The sequence below is a fragment of the Nyctereutes procyonoides genome, unplaced genomic scaffold (assembly GCF_905146905.1).
Source record: "Nyctereutes procyonoides isolate TBG_1078 unplaced genomic scaffold, NYPRO_anot_genome, whole genome shotgun sequence".
Classification (NCBI taxonomy): domain Eukaryota; kingdom Metazoa; phylum Chordata; class Mammalia; order Carnivora; family Canidae; genus Nyctereutes; species Nyctereutes procyonoides.
Genome location: NW_026575121.1, coordinates 29356089 through 29376562, shown reverse-complemented (window position 1 = coordinate 29376562; position 20474 = coordinate 29356089). Strand labels below are relative to the sequence as shown.

The following is a 20474-nucleotide window of genomic DNA, read 5'->3' as shown; positions in this document are numbered from 1 at the left end:
GGAGGGGACCTCAATGTTGTTTCCCATTCATTTGGAGATGGGGATCATTGCAGCCAGAATAAGCTCAGCGTGAACACTGCTCTGGCTAAAAGATCAAAAAAGCATGACCTGTGAATGAATGAATCAAAAAGATTTTTCTTGGTGGAAGCCTCTCCCAAATGTGGTAGGTGGAGATCTCAAATCCACAAAATCAGCAATAAAATCCAAGAACAGAAAATAGGCACTACTGATCTTAGCATTAAATGGTTATTTTAAACAAGCTCTAAAATATCATCTTCCCATCTCTTCCCATGGTGTCACTTTTTTACCAGGTTTTATATACGTCTGAAATATACCCACACATGTATCTTACTTGCTTATTACCAACTAGATAGAGATTCTCTCTAAAACACATACTGTGTTTGACCCAGTACAGAGCAATCCTTAGTCACTACTCTTTTAAGCAAAGCATGTGTTAGTTGTTCATCCAAGCCACATTTTAATGTTCCCTAAGTAATTTCTTTTCAACCATACAAAATTTATTCCTGCCTCCTAACCAGAAAAGTGCCACCCTTGAATGAAAATAATAATTATATTCATTCTTCCTGTATTATTTCAACTTGGATAAGAAAGAAGAGGAAACAGAGTGGGCTTTTTCCCTGAAAACACTCCTGTCTTGAGGTCTCACATTTTGGCTTTATTTGTAAAAGAGATCACAAGCTCAATGTCCTACAAACTTCCCCTCTCCCCTTCGTTCCTCATGCCCTGAGAAAGAGTGGGATATATATAGTTACTGACTGAGAGTGGGTTTTAAAAAGTACATGATAAAACCTGGATGAGATTATTTAAAGTTTACAGCTGATTCCTCAGGTGGACTTTCTATTACTGGTGGAAAGGAACAACTAGATGTTTCAATAGTGACCTTGGCTCAGACTAGCTCATGCTACTTTGCTGACACTTAAGTGTACAGGAGAGTAAAGATGAATCAGAAATAATTTTACACAGGCACAAGAACATTAACCACTAAAATCCTTATGAAAAACGGCAGTAAGAATGGACCGATAGACCTGCGTTACTTCTTGAAGTGACCGTTATGAAGCCAAGAGAAACTGACACATGCAACAGCTTAAGCTAGCTGGCATCTTTGCCCATTTCCTGCATTCTACAGCATTTCTGAATGAGAAGACAACCTTTCCAGTGTCTACAGTCACACCTTACACATTCCTCTCTCAAAAATAATCTTAAAGAGTAACCCTTTAGAGGAAATATGCTCAAATTCAGCCCATATTTTTGAAGCAAGTGTGGATTTACTGAAGAGGCGGGGGGTGGGGAGGCAGCAAGGGAGAAGGAGAGCGAATCTTAAGCAGGCTCCACGCCCAACAAGGAGTCAATGCAGGGCTCCATCCCACAACCCTGAGGATCATGACCTGAGCCAAAATCAAGAGGCAGATGCTTAACTGAATGAGCCACCCAGATGCCCCAAGAAGATTTTTATACTAAGCCCACTGGTAGACACAAACTTTCAAACAAATTATTCAAACCAAATTTTCTAGAAACCATTGCTTTTCTGTGAAACTGCAATTAAAATGGCAGGCATAAGTAGATCACTCAAATCTATACTCAGCAGGCAAACTAGCCCATGTATAGGGGTAGTGTTTACTTTCTTAACTCTTTAGCTCTGTGGCTCTTAGCCAGGGATGATTTTACCTCATAATGGTCATTGACAATGTCAGAAGACATTTTTAGCTGTCATAATTTCAGGGTGGGGAACATAGTGTTACTAGCATCTAGTGAGTAGAGTACAGGGAAGCTCTAAACATTCTACAATGCACAAGAAAGACCCCCCAACAAGGAACTATCTGGCCTAACATGTCAATACTCAGTGGTGCCAAGGTTGAGTAATCTTGCTTTAGTAAATACAATTAAATCAATAGGGGTCCAAGACAACTGTAAGTCTCAGGGTTAAGAACTTCCTTGATGTTCTCTGCATGTATTGTATTTCATGCATGTTAACACATCAGATGGTAAACATTATTCTGGTTCAATGGCTCTTTTCATAATCAGAATATCTTGCTTGTTTCTCAGGGTTTTATTCTGAGGTTGAGTTTTTGAATTCCCAAATAAAGTTTTAGTTTTGAGTTTCAGTGAATTGAACATACCCACACTTAACACCAGCTAATTTTTGGGGTGAGGGTTTTCTTGTTTTAGCATGGCTTTGTGAAGAATATGAAGAATAAAAAAGAGAAAATGTATTTCTTTAAAAACTGAAACTTAGTCAAGTGAGAAAAATCATATCTTTTTATATATGAGAACATGGTTCCTGCCTTCCCAAAGACAAAATAACCATTAAATCATATGAATGTTTCAAGCAAAGCCTTCAATATATTTCTAAATCATCTAGACACCTTTCTCTCCATATTGTCATTGCTCAGAGGATATATCATGTGTTTCACAAAGGTCCATCTACAAACAGGATAAACCCATTGCCTTGGCTTCAATACTAAATATACAGAGTAACTGACATGAAATGAATAAAAGTCATAGCAAAAGGAGAGAGTAAGAAAGGAGTGATGGAAAACAGGGCTTGGAGCACAGAAATTGTGTAATTCTTTCTATATTTAACTTAATATTATACCCCAGAGAAACCTCATTCACAGAACCTTCTTTAACCCACACACCTGAACTCAGTGAACCAAAGACTATCTACACTCCTAACCACAGCCCATTTTGCCAAGATGACACTCTTCTCAAGGAATGCATCTACCAGCTGGCCAGTGACCTAGGATATCTGTAGCCTGGAAAGACAAGGTAATTTGATTCACTCAGATTCCTCTCTTGGGAACCTCAACTGAGACACTGAGACCCACCATTTCCTGTTTGCAATGAGGCAGAAAAAAGCAATCACGTGGAATGTGATTGTCATACTTATGGCTGAACACCAAATTAATGAGGGTCCTCTGAAAAATCCTTAAAACACTTCATCTCACTTCACTTGAAAGTATCTTTGCTCTTTTGCTCTTTGTAACTAAAAAAGCATTAACTGCATATAAAACTGATGAATCAGATTAAGGTCTTTGGATGGACCAATGCCAGGCCAATACTGTATCACAGTTATGCAAAATGTTATCACGGGGGAAACTGGGTTAAGGGCACAGAGGACCTCTCTGTACTGGTTTGTTTGTTTTCAAATTCCTGTGAATGTCTGTTTCAAAATAAAAAGTTTTTTTAAAGCAAGTATTAATATTTAAAAAAAATTGACCTCTTTGTATTAGTTTCCTAGCACTGCCATGACAAAGTCCCACAAACTGAGTAGCTTAAAACAAGAGATTTATTTTCCCACAGTTCTAGAGGCTAAAAGTCCAAAATCAAGGTGTCCACAAAATCATGATTCGATGAATTCTGTAAGGAAACTATTCCTCGCCTCTTAAAGCTTCTGGTGGTTTGCTGGCAATCTATGGTGTTCCTTGACGAGAGATGTATCACCCCAGTCCTCCACTGTCACATGCCATTCTTCCTGGGTGTATCTGTCTTCACATAGTCATCTTCTTATAAGGACATCATACTATATTAGGGGCCTACAATACTCCATGATGACTTCAGCTTTACTAAGTACATCATCTGCAACAACCCTATTCACAAATAAGATCACATTCTGAGATACTGGGATTTAGGACTTTAATATATTATGTTGGGGGGGGGGGCACAATTCAATCTACAACACTATCCCTTCAGAGACCTAATTCTACAGTTCACTATTTTTTACAATTGAAATGTTTCCCATTTATTCATTAAAAAAAATCTTTGAGGGGCACCAGGTGGCTCCATCGGTAAAGCATCTGCCTTCAGCTCAGGGTCCTAGAATCCAGCCCAGCATCGGGCTCTCCAATTGATGGGGAGTCTGTTTCTCTCTCTCCCTCTGTGTGCTCGCTCACTCTCTCTTGCGCTCTCAGGTAAATAAAATCTTTTTAAAAAAAATCTTTGACCTCCAAATGTATCAGTCATTAAGTTAGTTGCTGTGAACACAGAAATTACTAGTATAAAGAGTCAAGCTCAGGGTTTTTTTTATCTCTCTCTCTACATATCAAAAATGAAGGTTTCTGACACACTCCTTCTTGAGGAATTCTTAGAGGTCAATCTTCATAGTCCAGCTATGACTGCTCATAAGTGTTCAACAAGTGTCTATTATAATTATCCACAACACAATTATATCTGGTGTTTTCTTGCTCATTTGCTAATTTATTTGCCAGATCCTGCTCCACCACTACAACATAAAATCTGAGGATAAGATCCTCATCTGCCTTTATTCCTCCAAAATATCCATATAAACTAGAAAAGTTCTTGACCTAGTAGACAATTATTTGTTTAAAAAATAAATGTGCGGGGATATGGGGTAACTGAGTGATGGGCATTAAGGATGTGATTGGCACATGATATGATGAGCACTGGGTATTATATGCAACTGACAAATTATTGAATAAAAAAAAATGAATGTACAACAAAAGAACATTCATTGAGCATCTGTATGTCAGACTATCCATATAACTCTTTTCTATCCACATATGACAACCCTACCAGGTAGATGCTGGAGCTCTAACTCATACTTCAAATTGAAGGTTCAAGAAATTTTGACATAACCATCCTGACACACAAGCATGGGAAGAAGGAGTCATACGAGGCGTGAAGACAACTTCAAACCAATTATAGCCCAATTCTGCAACTGTGGTTATTCTTATGCTCCTACATCCCATTGAAAATGTTCAGTGTCCTGTATTTGGGAAATCATACTATTTAATATTCCGGAAATACATTTCATTTTAGTTTCTAGAGATAAAATCCAAACAAGATAGAATTTCCATGCTTAAAATAGAAATAGTTGGAGATGTTTGGATTTAAATATAAAATATATTTGGCTTTCATCTAATCATAGAATCAGAAGATTGAATAAAACCTCTAGTGGCCAATAACAACAAACCACCACAATTCAAGCATTCCAAATATGTGGGGTGTTTGAAATCAAAGGCTAATTTCATTTAAAATCCTTGTAATTGATCCAAGAAATGACAACTCAAAATCTAAGCATTAAAATATGAATAAGTCAAGCCACTTGAAAAGATTTCAATATGATTGAGACTTTTAATTTCACAGAAGTTATTTTGTAAAAATGATTTTCATATAAGGCTTATTAATTTTTATTAAACTGAATGTTTTTTCCTAGAAAGACTTGAAAACCAAATATCCTTTATTCCTTAAATACCTTCTGATTGCTATATTACTAGAAGTAATTCATACATATATGTATATTGCCATGCATTCACATATATAGCTTCATATAGCAATATATGCATATGATAGGTTTTTTACCTAACCAAATTTGAAACCAATAAATATTGTGTCATGATAGAAATCATGTCATGACAGAAATGAAATAGAAATAACTTGGTAAGAAAGAAGGAATTAATATGTGAGCCCAACTGTTCTGGAAACTTTATATATAGATCTATATTTCAAAAGAAAATTGTTATTAATCTTTCAAAACAAAAAGAAAGCTCTTGTCTCCTAAATAGATATTTTCCAATAATACACAACCTATAATCAACTTATTCCTGTCAAAATTTTAATGAGATTTTCACACCAGCTGTAAATCCAGAAATTTTGATATTACTACCTTTAATCCTTCATGACTTTGACATCTGCAAACAAATGGGTGGCCAAACATAGGGTTCTCAAATATAATAAGCAACTTGACTATTCCAAAGATATTACATATTATATAGGTGTGTGTGTATTTAATTCCAGGTATTAGCTGTGTTAAACTTCAGTGTTTTATAAAATTAATTTGTTTAAACTGATTCCTATCATCAGCCTTGATTCTTAGGGGTTGCTAACATTTTGAAAACAATCCATAATTTGTACTTAATTATAAATTACTTATTGTCAAAGTTACAGCCCCACCTTGTTATTGGTCTTTAATTATTATCAATTCACTAGAATATCTATATAATGATAGTGCAGGGTATTTTTCATACACAAAATCCAAATTTAAAGCTACTAGGAATCTAGAGATTTATCCCATAGTCCTTTCATGGGATATATTACTGACAGCAAGAGAAGATATTGACCTACTCAATATCACATATAACTTTGGTAGGAAATCTACAACTTAAAGCAAAAGTGTTGCAAATACATTCCATGATCTACAGGCTAAGTGAGGGTTATGCATAAACATGAGGCAAGAGAAAACATGGGGAACATGCACAGTTTCCCTAAACTGTGGTCAACTAGCAAACAAAGTATGCAGGGCTGAGCTTCAGAAAGAATATGATCATAAACAAATACAATTTGTGGAAGAAATAAGCCAGGAAAAAGGGGATATATGAAGTTTCAGGACACAAAATGCAAAATGGATACATAAATAAGTAAATGCCTGCCTGCCTCTTAGCAGAACGGAAACAGAAAGAACTGAAGATAGAAGGAGGACATCACTGAAAACACTTTTCTTGAGCAAGAAACTCCAAACCTAATCTCTATGATAATTCCAGATAAGAGTACCAGTCTATGCCCATCTTTTTTACATTTCAAAAACAAATCTAGTTTTGAAGACAATTTTTTACTTACCAAACCTGCTATCGGTGTGGATAATCTATTAATCTTCTTAATGACACCAGGCTTAAGTTTATTAACCAAACTGCAAGTAAAGAAATGACATATGCAATTACAAGAATGCCAGTATCAGCTCGGGATTCTTTTTAACATTTTCAAAAATCATGTATATCACTATTCCATCCCCCATATGTGATTCAGAGCCAAGAGCTCAATAAAAGGGATTTTCTTTCTCTCAAGAAAAGTCGTCAAGACACAGAGCAAAAAGAACATCATTGCAAACAATGGTGAGTGTTGTCTTAGACCAATATAGACACATTGGTATACTCAAAGCCATGTCCCTAAAAATAGTTCCACATTTGTTAAAGGTAGTATTTGCTTCTGTTTCAAGAGCCAGTTTAAGAATCTCCTTCATTATAATCCAGTTCTCTTGGACCTAAGAATATTTTTTCTATTAATCATTTTCACTATAATCTTTTCTGAAACTGATCTTTACTTTATTTTTTTTTTTTAATTTTTATTTATTTATGATAGTCACACACACAGAGAGAGAGAGAGGCAGAGACATAGTCAGAGGGAGAAGCAGGCTCCATGCACCGGGAGCCTGACATGGGACTCGATCCCGGGTCTCCAGGATCGCGCCCTGGGCCAAAGGCAGGCGCTAAACCGCTGCGCCACCCAGGGATCCCTGATCTTTACTTTAAATGGTAGTTTTGAATCACATTATTCTTCCAGATTTGTTTACTGAAGTTGACATTATATTAGTTTCAGGTATAAAACAGTGATTGGACATTTATATACATTATGAAATGATCACCATTATAAGTCTAGCTACCATCTGTCATCATACAAAGTAATTATAATATTATTGACTATATTCCCTATGCTCTACTTTACATCTCCATGACTTATTTATTTTATAACCAGAGTTTGTACTTAATCCCATTTCACCCATTCTCCCTACCCATCAGTTTGTTCTCTATGAGTCTATTTCTGTTTGTTTGTTTTGTTTTTTGGATTCTACCTGTAAATGAAGTCATACAGTATTTGTCTTTCTCTGACTTATTTCCCTTAGCGTAATACCCTCTAGATCTATCCATGTTGACATAACTGTATTTTGCCAGATTTAAAGGGTACAGCAGAACTCATCCCCATAGCCACTTAGTTCTTACTGATAACTCATTCAAATATGTGACTGATTGTTTTGTTACCAGAACAGAGTGACTGGATAAAAATTAAATGTACCCAAACTCCCCAAAATGGCTAACAGTTACTTCAGAATCTAACACTGAGCACATTTAAGTTACTATGACTGAATCTGCAAAGGTATCTGTAAGTCTCTACATTCCAGAAATGAAAAAGAAGCCACATTTGAAGACTGTAACTCAGAGTGTAACTTTTGGTCCTAAATCTAGTTATTATGAATCTATGTTTTTTGTTGCTGTTCACTGATAACAGTGCTAAGCCATGGAGACATTTAATATTATAGTAATGCTTTTCTACTAATTCTAGCTTGGTTAATTATCAGTCACTGTCAGAAGACAGTAATTTAAAACAGTGATCTTCCTATTTCATAATCTAGCTACAAAAAAAAGCAATTCTTTACTCTGTAAACAAAGCTCCAAAAGGAAAGCAAATATAGGAGAAATAACCAAACATTCTTAATTTACTGGTCTCCTCTTCACAATAGGCAACAGGAAAAAAAAAATATCTGACACTTGTGGAATGTCACTCCTTCAACATTCCAGAGATTTATATATACACTTGAATGTACTAAAAATAAGGACGACAAAAGTCTCAATTTAATAACCTTCAGAATGTTGTTCAACAGGATTCAAAACTACAAAACGATGGCTTATGAAGATTTAGTCTGGTGAACAAAAGATATTTTTTCTGTTTTCATAGTTCCTTCACACAAAGATCTTTAGACAACTTAATATAAATAATAAAATTGCCCTCTCAACATCAAGCATTTCCTAGAACTGTTACTCTCTGATTCTTAATTTCTTAACTGTGCACTGAAGGCCAGCTAGGAAGGAAGGCTTTCTCCCCTCATACCTGAATTATTTTTCTTTAATGGCTAAGCAAGGAACTAGAAAAAAGTTGAGGTTTCTAAGAAATGACAGTTGCAAATTAATTCTTCTAGCCATTCTTGATTTACTAGGTATTTATTAAATTCTATTACCAGTGACATCTTGCAATGCTTAAAAGAACCAATAACTGGAACATTACTTAGTAGCAACATATTAAATCAAGAAATTCATAGAGTTGTTGACCACTAGCTTGGTAATGACTCCTACAGTAACTTGGATCTTAAAATATAATCTTTCAGTGACATAAAAAGTTAGAGACTAAAGTGAGCTGGGCCAACTTATCAAATGCCAGGAGAGTCTGGCATCAGTTGTCTTTACTGGAGGAAGAGTGTCATAAATTCCTCCTCCACCCATTTGAGTCACTGATGACCTTGGCCAGATCATTCAATTTACCTGTTTACTTCACTTATCATTTTTATATTACAGTGTTAGTAATACCAAGAGCATCTTTTAAAAACACGTTTTGGATTGAATAACAATGTAGCCTATACTCAATCAATTCAGCAAAAGGAAGTAAGGAATTGAAGGAAGTAAAGGAACCAGCACAGATAATGATGTCTCCCAAAAATGAGTTGACTCCTCCCTCACCAGAAGGTTCCACAGCTACTAGAAACAACATACACACCGCAGACTGGCTTCCTTCTCAACTCCTGAGCCTCCCAGTACATGTATAAACACAGAAATAACCACAAGGCAAAAACAACACTCTGATTAACACACAGAACTACCCTGTAAAAGTTGTGTCACTAGAGAAAAACACTGTTTTACTCTATCAAGGGTTAAAATGGTATCACTTCTAAGCATTACAGCATGGAGAAAATGCACATATGGTTTTGGCAAATACTGAACTTCCAATCAAATTATGAATCATGAATAATTATTTTCACATCCAATTAAAGGAAAAACTTTCAGGATATTTCTTCTAGGGAAGAAAGTAGATTTCATAAAATCTAAACTTCTGTGAAATTTAAGGATATCTAAAAAAAAAATTGGAGCATAGTCTTATACCAAATAAAATACAAGTGCCACACAAGGGAGATAATACTCTCTTTTAAAAATAGAACTTCTTTACATAATAAGGGTTCTTCAATTACACATGTGGAATTTGTAAAGACAACACTCACTTGAGGTCACTGGCTTTATTCAAGAATCATATAACATGATAACCTTCCAGATGTCTTTGTGCACAAAGAAGTAGACAGTCAGGGATCATTTATCTGCCTGCAAGCCCACTGTTCCTCTAATCCTATGTGTAGTTATACCTCTACTCTCCCAAGCCTTCCCTCAGGCCATGGCATAAGCCTAGTTGTGTGCTTTGTTAGCATATCAGAGATTTGCTCTTTTGGTAAGATTAAAACCAGAACAGAAAACACCTAGTCATTTGCTATCTCCTGTGGTAGACCACACTGGCAAAAGCCTGCAATCCCTCTTCTTCAGCTCATTCCTTCATTGTTGTCTCCTTCCTTTTCTTCTCTCCAAAACATCCTGCCTACTCTCTCCAAGGGAGCTAATTACATAATAGATGCTAGAAGGCTGCCTCTGTTCCGAAACCTTGTCACCAGTGAATGTGACCTGACTTTAAATATAACTCAGAGGTGACACTCCAAGAAAACTGTAAAGTTCAATGTAACATCTAGCTCAGTTAAAAATGGTTTCAATGAGAACTAGAATTTGGTGCTCTCTTAGTCTCTGGAAACTAGTTCCAAATGCCAAACCTCATTTCCCCTTTATCAGAAAGCCCTTCAGCAGGTACACCTTTCAATTTCCTACTTCCAAAGATCTTTTCCAAATGTCCTAGAGACATTGACCTCAAAGAGCTTATCAATACACTGAAAGTGAACTTTCTAACCTATGAATTATTTGGTCAATCACACATACATATTTCTATTATCTTTCTGTTGACTACATTTTCTAAATATATATCCCCACATTAATCAAATTTTCCTATCGGTAACTAAATTTTTTAAAGACAATAATGAAGATATTATGTATTTTTTTTTACAAATTAAAGAAGTGGTTTTTGTTTTATCTGTTATTTAGCACCTCTTCGTTTGTCTAGTTTTCTTCTAGATGCAAGTCTGCCCATAAACACCTGAATGCTTAGTAAAGACAGAGCATTGCACTAAGGACACAGTGAAGCTGCTAAGTACAAGGATATTCTCTCATTCCAAATATCTCCTAGCACTTATTAGCGAGGTACTTGGTATTGTGTAGGTGCTTTAAAAATATCTGCAAAAACACCTGCTAGTTAACGTTTAATACAGAAGTTTTTCTGGGATCTAAAATCGCTGTCTTCTTTATAGAAATAAATTTAGAAAAATGTTAACCGTTAGTTTCACTCAGATGTGAGAAATCATTTTAGGCTGTTCCCAACAAGGATACCTCCCTCTATTAGGTTTTCTGTTGCCAGACAAGTCAAACCTTGATGCTGTCTCTCCTGTCAAATGCTGACCAATAAACTATCAGATATATTAATTTGGACAAGTTATCTTAAGTAAATTCCTTACTAAGATTTTTTACTATTACCTCCATTTAAAGCCATAAGCTATAATATCTTTAATAAAAACCACATTGAGTAATTAATGATCACATTTCCTTGGGTAAAGTAAGAAGCATATAAAATTTAAAATTTTTAAATTTGGGGTGCCTAGGTGGTTCAGTAGGTAGGCGTCCAACTCTTGGTTTAGGCTCAGGTCATGATCTCAGGCTTGTGAGACTGAGCCCTATTGGGCTTTGTGCTGAGTGTGGAGCCTGCCTAAGATATTCATATTCTCTCTCTCTCTCTCTCTCTCGTGTGCTCTCTCTCTCTCTTGCATGCTCTCTCTCTCTCTCTCTCTCCCTCCCTCCCTGCCCCCCACCACTACACCCCCCCCTTTCTCTTAAAAAAAATAAAGTTTAAAAGCATTCAATATAAGCATTTATGGTCACTTTAATATTTTCAAAGATCAGTAGTAAAATTAATATAAGTTTAGTTTCTAGAATTCCTGTGGTAATTTTGTGTAGTGTAGAGTTAGACTACAGCACAAATAGTTAACAATGAGTGCTAAGATGGGAAAGTGTGTGCAAGAGCAACAATTCAGTATTAATACACCTCATGATTATAGTTTTATTATGACAGGACTTTTATTTAGCCTGTTAGGCCCGAAGCATTCTGAATGAAGTGAGTTGAGCAAAGTTTGAGTCGTCTGACAACAGACTCCTCTTATTTTAAACCACCTCAACAGTTAGAGCACTAAGGGAGCTCACTCAAACAGGATTCCCAATACCACATCAATAGCAAAAAAGCATCTAGCAGGGGCCTCTGAGTTCCTGTCCTGGTTCTGTTGTTTACTCTTAGTAACATCTCTAAATTCCTCTCCACCCCTGCAAACAAATCAGAGTGCTATGTTGTTCTCTTATAGATGGACTTGGGTTCACTCCAATTTTTACCACTATGAAAATGCTTCTAATGCTTGTCTGTATGCATCTCTTCATCCCTGGCTCCTTAAAGCTTCCTACATTCTGTTTCTAGAAATAAAAACATCAGCGTCAAACTCTTAATACTTGTCTGGCAAGGAATTTGGCAAAGTGAATCAATTTACTTTTGCCTCAGCAGGCACCATTCATGTGCCCACCTCCTGGTAGGATAGAACTGCAGCAGCCCAGTCCCTCTGCGCATCAGCTGCATGATCTTCCTAAGAGCTGCCAACTTTATAACCACCACTCTTAAGGGGTATACAAGATTTCACTAATTTTATCAACCACATTATAGATATTTAAGGTATTTTTTATATTTTCCACTATGAAAAATCTTTATACATATTCCCCCCATTTTGTAATCTTTTTTTTTTATTCTCAAGAGGAAAGATTATTGGGGAAAATCCTGTAATTTTTATAGTAAGTTAACATACAGATTATATTAACTAAAAAACTAGCATGTAATTACTTGACAGGTATTGTTAACACTGCTTTTCAGAACTGTACCAGCTTACATTCAATTGGTCATTTTGAACATATACCATTTTGCCATAATATGCCATCATTTTGTAACATTTCAAATTATTTACCATCTTCAATTTAAAAATAGTATCTGGGGCAGACCAGGTGGCTCAGCGGTTTAGTGCCACCTTCAGCCCAGGGCGTGATCCTGGAGTCCCGGGATCGAGTCCCACGTCAGGCTCCCTGCATAGAGCCTGCTTCTTCCTTTGCCTGTGTCTCTGCCTGTGTGTGTGTGTGTGTGTGTGTGTGTGTGTGTGTGTGTCATGAATAAATAAAAATCTTAAAAAAAAATAGTATCTGGTTTCAGCATAATTATTTCTTACTAATGAAAATGAAGATTTTACTCCTTATTTCCAGCACTTATTCCACAGTTTATTTATTTGTGAAGTATTTGGTTACATCTTTTGCTCATTTGTCTACTCATTTCCTATTCCAAATGTGTATCTCACCAGTGTATTTGAACTTTAGATAATGTTTAACTCATTTTGCTTAACGTATTTTTCTCAGAATGTTGTCAGAATATCTATTTAAATATGGATTTAAATTTATTTATTTTTCCCTCACTCCTTCAAAACTTAGAATTTTAAACTGCCTCAAAAGGTTTTAACTCTTCAATTTTATTTTTTCAGCTTTGTATTATTTTAACCTTGGCTATTTGGTGGGCTTACAAATTCATCCTTAGACAATTACTTATCCCAGTACAATGACCTGAGTGATTTATCTCTTTTGTGAGTTTTCATATCTCCTTTATCATAAATTCCTATGTGTAAGAATGTATTTTGGACCTTGTTCCCGTATTAATATGCACATTTACAAAGCAAACCATAATATTTATTTTTTTCCAATCCATAATATTTAATTACTGTGCTTTGTCATGTTTGTCACATGTTCTATGGTTGAGACAAGCTCATTTCACAGATATTTTTATTTTTAGAATTTTTCCTATTCTTATCTTATTCTTCCACATGAATGTTAAAATAATACTTATTAAGAGAAGCCTGACTAGATTTAATGAGTACTGGATTAAAATTATAAATTAATTGACATCTATTACCCTATGTAGAAATATAGCTTACCATTTCATCTCTTAATTCTTACAGCTTACCATTACATTTTCAATATCCAAGGTAAAAGTCTCACACATTTCTCTCAAGAATGCTAAACTCTGTCACTATTGCTTTTAACTCCTTGGATCCCATCTAATTTTCTGACTGGTAATTGTTAGTATATAAGAAACTCTAGAGATTAAGTCTCTCATATAAGGCAATTGCTCTATTTTTAACTGATATGATACATTATATATTTGTTTTTATAATATTCATTTAACTTACTTCTCAATACACTGACCAGAATTACCATACTATGATTGTTTCACAGCTAACACACTGTTTTCCATGTGCCTACCTGAACGCCTTTATTACATTAAAACGGACTTCAGTATAAATTCTTGCTGATCAACTTTAATAAAATTGCTCATATCTCATACATCTAGCATACACATTACTTACTTTTATTTTTATTAGACCATCATTCTCATTTCTTTCTCAGAGGTCCTATCACTGAAATGCTGGTTGTTCTCCTCTTAGTAATTTATATTCAGGGCAGGAAAGGCCTGTAGATGGTACCTGCCAGGTTTATGAATTAGGACTAAAGCCTCAATACGAAAACCTTCTGCAAAATTTGCCATGAGTCTATACAACATGACTATTATAATAGAGGTGAACTTTTAAATCGTTTATTTGCTAAGCCAGGTTTCAACTTAATAAACTATTTTTAAATGATGTTTTGTTATATGTAGGTATCAAATTATAGAAAAAAACTGACTATAAATCTTCAAAATAGAACATACAGATTGGCAACCACAAAATGCAAACATGCAGAGAAAACAGTTTAAAATTTTCAGATTGTCTTTATAAACGCAACACTTGCATCTTCATTTGCCTACTACTAGGTTATCAAATAGTATAGAAACTTTGAAGTTTATATTACTGTAAATGAAGAAAAATCATTTTTAAAATTTTCTTAAAGATTTTATTTACTTATTTACTTAAAAGAGGGAGGGGAGGGAGGGAAGGGGAGAGAGAAAGAGACCACACATGTGCACAACACTTGCCTACAAGGTGAGGGGGGGGACCGGGGGGTAGCAGGAAGAAGGGAAAGAATCCCAGGTAGACTCTGTGCTGAGCGTAGAGCCTGTTGCAGAGCTCTAACTCATGACCCTGAGATCATGACCTGAGCCAAAACCAGTAGTCGGACACTCAACTGAGTGAGCCACCCAGGGAGCCCAGAAAAATCATTTTTATTACTTATATTGCAAATGGCTATAATATGGTTGGGAATCAATGAATAGTGCTGGCATACTAGAGAGATGTAGGAAAACAACTATCCTCCCTCAGGAAATTCTAAACCAGAAGTAACTCTAAGAAAAAAGGCTTCATTAAAGAAGTTTCTCTGGGCTTCACATGGTATCACTGCCATTCGATGTATGAAAGTCTCCATTTCTAACAAAAGACAGACCCCTCTTGCATGAATGAGAAGTGACAAAGTTCTTTGTCCTATATCTTAAATCACTCAAGTATCCCATAGAAAATTAACAGGAATCTTTTTCAAAATAATTTTTCTCCTTGTATTGAACACATCTTTAACAAAATGTTATATGTAGATAGTGTAGTGGTCCCGTGGCATATATAAATAAAAACAGAATTTCTCAAACCAAATAGGTGAATATCCTGATTCACTCTTTCCAAGCTGTAAACCATGGAAAAGAAGGCCTGGTAACAGTGTGAGAAGAGTTTTCTCAATAATTTGTGCCAAGTTCAAAAAGACCTAAACCTCTGAGACATGGCTCACTTGTAAACTTCTGAGGCATGGCTGGTTGACCTGGGATAGAGCAGACTGGCAATATTCCAGGGATGGGAAGTATAGAGTGACTAACCAGAGACACACCCAATAAAATTATCTTCAAATATATCTTCTTACTTCACAAGGTGAATAAAGAATATTTTGTTTTCGTATTTCCAAGATCGCAATCATAAAATGAGTAACTGTGAAATTACTAACTTCTGTCACTAGCTAGATATGCCTCAACCAAATATGTCTAGAGAAGAGAAGTGATTCTCCTAAAACCACAGAGTGAGAAAGGTTGAGGATATTTACGTAGTGGCAAATCTCATATTTTTAAAAATATAGAGTGAGGTCCTTATGAACACTAATAAACACTGCCAATAGAGGACTGATTAATGAATACTATCAATAATTAACAAGGAGCTGGGCAGTGGTTTAGGGCTGCCTTCAGCCTGGGGCCTGATCCTGGAGACCTGGGATTGTGTCCCACATCAGGCTGTCTGCGTGGAGCCTGCTTCTCCCTCTGCCTGTGTCTCTGCCTCCCTATCTACCCCCGTGTGTGTGTGTGTGTGTGTGTGTGTGTGTGTGTGTGTGTGTGTGTGTGTCATGAATAAATAAATAAAAATCTTTAAAATCTTTAAAAAAAAAAAAAACAAGCTGAAGTCACCTTACAAACTCTTGTCAATCCTTTTACTAATTTGAAAAAATCCCAAATTAGATTTTGTGCCCATCTCACTGTTTAGTAAAGACAAGAGAGATTACATGTCTAAGTTATACAGTAAAGAATTACTGTAACAGACTTTAACCAGCAGAGTATTCTTTACCACTCAACTCAATTAGATCTCACAGTCAATCAAACTAAATGATACTAAAATGATTAACAGAAGATACTAAGTTCAATAGTCAATCAGAATAAAAGGCAACATTATCTCATTATGCAGGTATATATCTGGTCTAAAACCCCAGTGCAGAGTTTATACCCAATTTAGACTATCTGAAATGTCAGAACACTGCCAGTTGGGTGGAAGCTATAATAAGCTCACTTCCTCTAACTCTTGACTTCATTATTTCAGAATGCCAGCTCAAAAAGGATAAACTATGACTAACGGATAAAAAGACTGCTGAAATTAGATAAAATAATCAGAAAACTCTTTAATCATAATAATGAACTAGGATGCCTAGAGATGTTTAAGAAGCAACAAGCAGACCCCGTATTTCACAAGAATCCGTTTTCCTGGCAGTGAACCAAGCAGAAGTCAGTCTTTTCCTGTAAGAAAATGAATTCAGAGTTTTAAAATATCCTAATCATATTTCAGCTAAAACTTGAGATCTCTCAGGGGTAAAATATTTTCAAAGACAGATGGCTTACTATATTTACCATTAATTTAAGAGTCAGGACTTTTAATACCAGACTCTGAACGTCAGATTTTGCTTTCTTGGTAGGCATTATAGCTCAGGTGGAGATGATCAAACAGTGATGCCTGCTTAATCATTTTATAGACTAACCAGGCTTTCTTCAGCTACAGATGTATACAGAATAGAGTTATCTATAGGCTTTTTCCCCCAACATTGCACCTTTGAGATTAATATGCTTCATTAGCCAGTGGCCGTAAACAGTGTGATTTAAATTAAGAGAAAGGTTTTTTTTTTTAATACAAATATGCAGGGTTTTGATGTCCCTCAGTAAAAACAACTGCCAATTACCATAGCTTAATATTTACTTATGCTACTTTAGAAAAACATGAATTTAAAGAATACTGGGTTCCGGACATACTGATTAGACTTAATCTAGTAATGCACAAAACCCCTAACTGGTATTATTCCAGCTAGGAAACAATCTAAGAATGAGTTTTTGGAAGCTGTGAATTAAAGTAATTTTTTTAAAACTACAGTATCTTTAAACATGCATCTAATGTTTGCTCTGAAGGTAGAACTTACGTATTTAATCTAACAGTACTGCTTGTGGTCCAAACAGTTTTTCATCAACTCTGAATATCTTCTCAGGTTGGGTATGGCTTTTACAAATCACCTCAAATCATTGAGACACCAGGCTGTTGCATAAATTGCATTTTAAATAAAAAAAAAAAAACTAAGTGTCACACAAATATGTTTAATGATCTTGTTATAGAGGTAATGCCCCAAAAAAGAGATCCCTAAAAATGATTTAAATAGTTTATCACTGGCAGTATATAGCCACAAAGTGATTTCTTTGAAAACATCACCTATGTGGGTTATATACTCTCACATGTCCACAAAAAACTCAGTGCTTCATATGCACACTTCATACCCAACACTTATCCTGACTTGTGGAGCTTGCAATGAGAAAAGTTAACTTGCTGAAAACCTCTAAACAGTCCATACTCATAGCTAAGGTAGTTCTCAAATCACATCCATCTTTCTAACCATCATTCCCCCCTCCATCTTCTGAATGCATTAGAGCACACTTAAATTCTATAGTTTTCAAATTAATATAATTTCCTAACATTAACCAATTAGACTGACCATGTGTTCTACTAGAATTAGTTTAAGCATATTTGGTAATGGCACTTCTAAATGTGACATCAGAAGAGGACAAGAAACACTCCTTAAACTTTACTTGTGGCCCTTCTTCATATGTCAGCTCTGCTATGTATTAAGTAGAACCATATGAAATTGATATTTCTGTAGGTTACAGAGGGTTGGATATCAATAACTTCATATGGTTCAATTAATAACATTGCTCTGAGACAAAAAAGCTTGAACATCTACCAACAGAGCTAGTGAGATAGAGGTTGTTATCTACATGGCCATCTTCCTAGCAACAACTTACACCAAGATAGTTTATAAAAACCCTAATGTATGTATTATGAAATTCTGCAACCCTGTTGGGCAGATCAGATATGCTGATCTCCATTTTACAGGTAAGAAAATAAGGCTCAGTCACTAAGTCAATTTCTCAAATGTCCAAAAGTAATGGGGCAAGGAATCAAACCTAAGCCCTCTGGCTCCCGATCTTTGCCGCAAACCACCTTCCTTTAAAAGGATAATCAAAATCATCTAAATACAAGTACATTTAACTTCCAATGCTTACTTGTGGAAAGATTCCATAAATACCTATGTGATAAGTGTCTAGATTATAGTACTTAAGCCCTTTCAAAAATGTGGATGCATACTCAAGGACATTCTTCTAACTTATTTGCTCACTTCTGCAACCTGCACCCTTACCCAGGACTTCATCTTTACATCCCATGGGCCTGCCTCCCCCTCACCTCCAAAGGTCACATACCTGGTTAACTTCACTATGCACCCAGTGGGGGACAAAACAGTGGGGCTAGACACATGATGTAGGCTTCATACCATCAATCATGCCATCAGCCTAGTTTACTTATGATAACCAAAACCTGGGATATTGATTTTTAATAATATATTAATTGAATGAATGGCCCATGACTCAAATTGACTGTGGATATGTAATGACTCCACTTAAAGCTTAAAAGAAAAATTTGCTACTTAAGAAACTTGTTCTACAAGCATCACTATTAGCTGAAGAGGAAAAAAGTCTTCTATTAACTTTTAAACCAGGCAATTCCATATGTTAAAATATTCAGAGTGAGAGCTGGTACAATGTAATACGGCTTCCTCCTGAACCACCCACCCTTACTGGCCCAGAGAGCAATAACAGAACCTTTCTTGTTTATTAATTTAAAATAATATATATTTCACCAATGCTATCTTTAGATGCAGAGACTGATAACTCCTTCCTACTGTCTGGTACTGTAGGGGTGTCAATTTGCAGAGATCAAATCTCACTTGTTACCAAGAAAACAGATCTGTGACTATGGTGGCCATGGGGAGGGAGTGATGACAACTAACAACACACATACACATCTTTGCTTTTGAATTATTTTTTAACTGCTTTAAATACTTACTCACACAACAGAACACCATTCTCTAGAGAAGCTCGAAAATCCTTTGTTTCAAAATTCTTCTCTGTTACTGCCTGAAAAACAGATTTGGGCATTAGTTTTCTCTTAATCAGAGTTACTACACAAGTCAAATGTAGCATGAGATTAATGTGCATCTAATGTTATCCTTGAAAGATATACATATGTCATCGAAAGTCATTCCATATAGGAAATTACACATGGTTCTATATTATAAAGAGAGAGATTAACCATTTTAGTATGAACAAATGGAAACAGAAAAAAAAAACACGATGAGAGTTTTCTGTAGTGGGACAATTTTATGGGTAATCAGCAGTAGTTAGAAGCTACATTTCCAACATCTTTTCTATAAAAATCCTATGGGCAATCTAGCCTACCAAGAGTAAATAAAAAGAGATTAAGAAATAAACTTGAAATATCAACTATTTATGCACATCATTAATTTCAATCCCATCCTTCAATTCCTCAAGTTCCGTGACAATGCTAAATTGCAGAAGGCATGACTCTCCTTAAATGGATTCATGATATGGCCCTGATATGTGTAATGAGCTACATTTACTGAAACATCCTATAGAGAATGCTATTAAATCCTGAAACAGAGAGACAGACATCTTTTGGAAGATGCACAGACTTTAAACAGACAACTGCCCCACTTAAGGCTATAACATATAAAGGCCACCTACATACAGTTAACCACAACCAATGTTCCTTAGCAAAACTACTGGAAAAACATCTACAGATCCTGTCTCTCAAGAGTAGAGTAGCTGGGAAGAAAGGGGACCTTAAGACAGAGAAGCAGAGAATATGGAGGCCACTGTAGGAAAAAGCTTTCTAAGAACAGCTTCAGAAACTGGGTCCGTAGCTAAGGGTGTGGGCAGAGTGCACTGAGCTAGAGACATATCCACCACCTGTGAGGAGGAGTCCTTGCTCCACCTGCCACTCAGAGAAGAAATACCATGTAGGAAAACTGATTTGGGAAGCCCCTGATCTTAAACCCTAAGTGAGCTGCCAGGCTCCTGCAGTCCTCACTCACCACTGCTAGGTTTTCAGCCCACCT

The 20474-nt window shown here is 35.8% G+C and overlaps 1 protein-coding gene across 11 annotated transcripts in view; it reads right to left on the bottom strand.

Moving 5' to 3' along the window:
• LMO7 (LIM domain 7) overlaps positions 1–20474 on the bottom strand; it is a 200363-nt gene that overhangs the window by 112911 nt on the left and 66978 nt on the right. For 10 of the 11 annotated variants that reach the window (XM_055336006.1, XM_055336008.1, XM_055336009.1 and 7 more), the window contains 2 exons: positions 19403–19473; positions 6595–6664 (listed from right to left, as the gene is read on the bottom strand). In XM_055336006.1, coding sequence (XP_055191981.1) covers positions 6595–6664; positions 19403–19473 — 141 coding nt within the window. The remainder of the gene's footprint in view (positions 1–6594; positions 6665–19402; positions 19474–20474) is intronic. The other variant, XM_055336010.1, reaches the window with a different exon arrangement.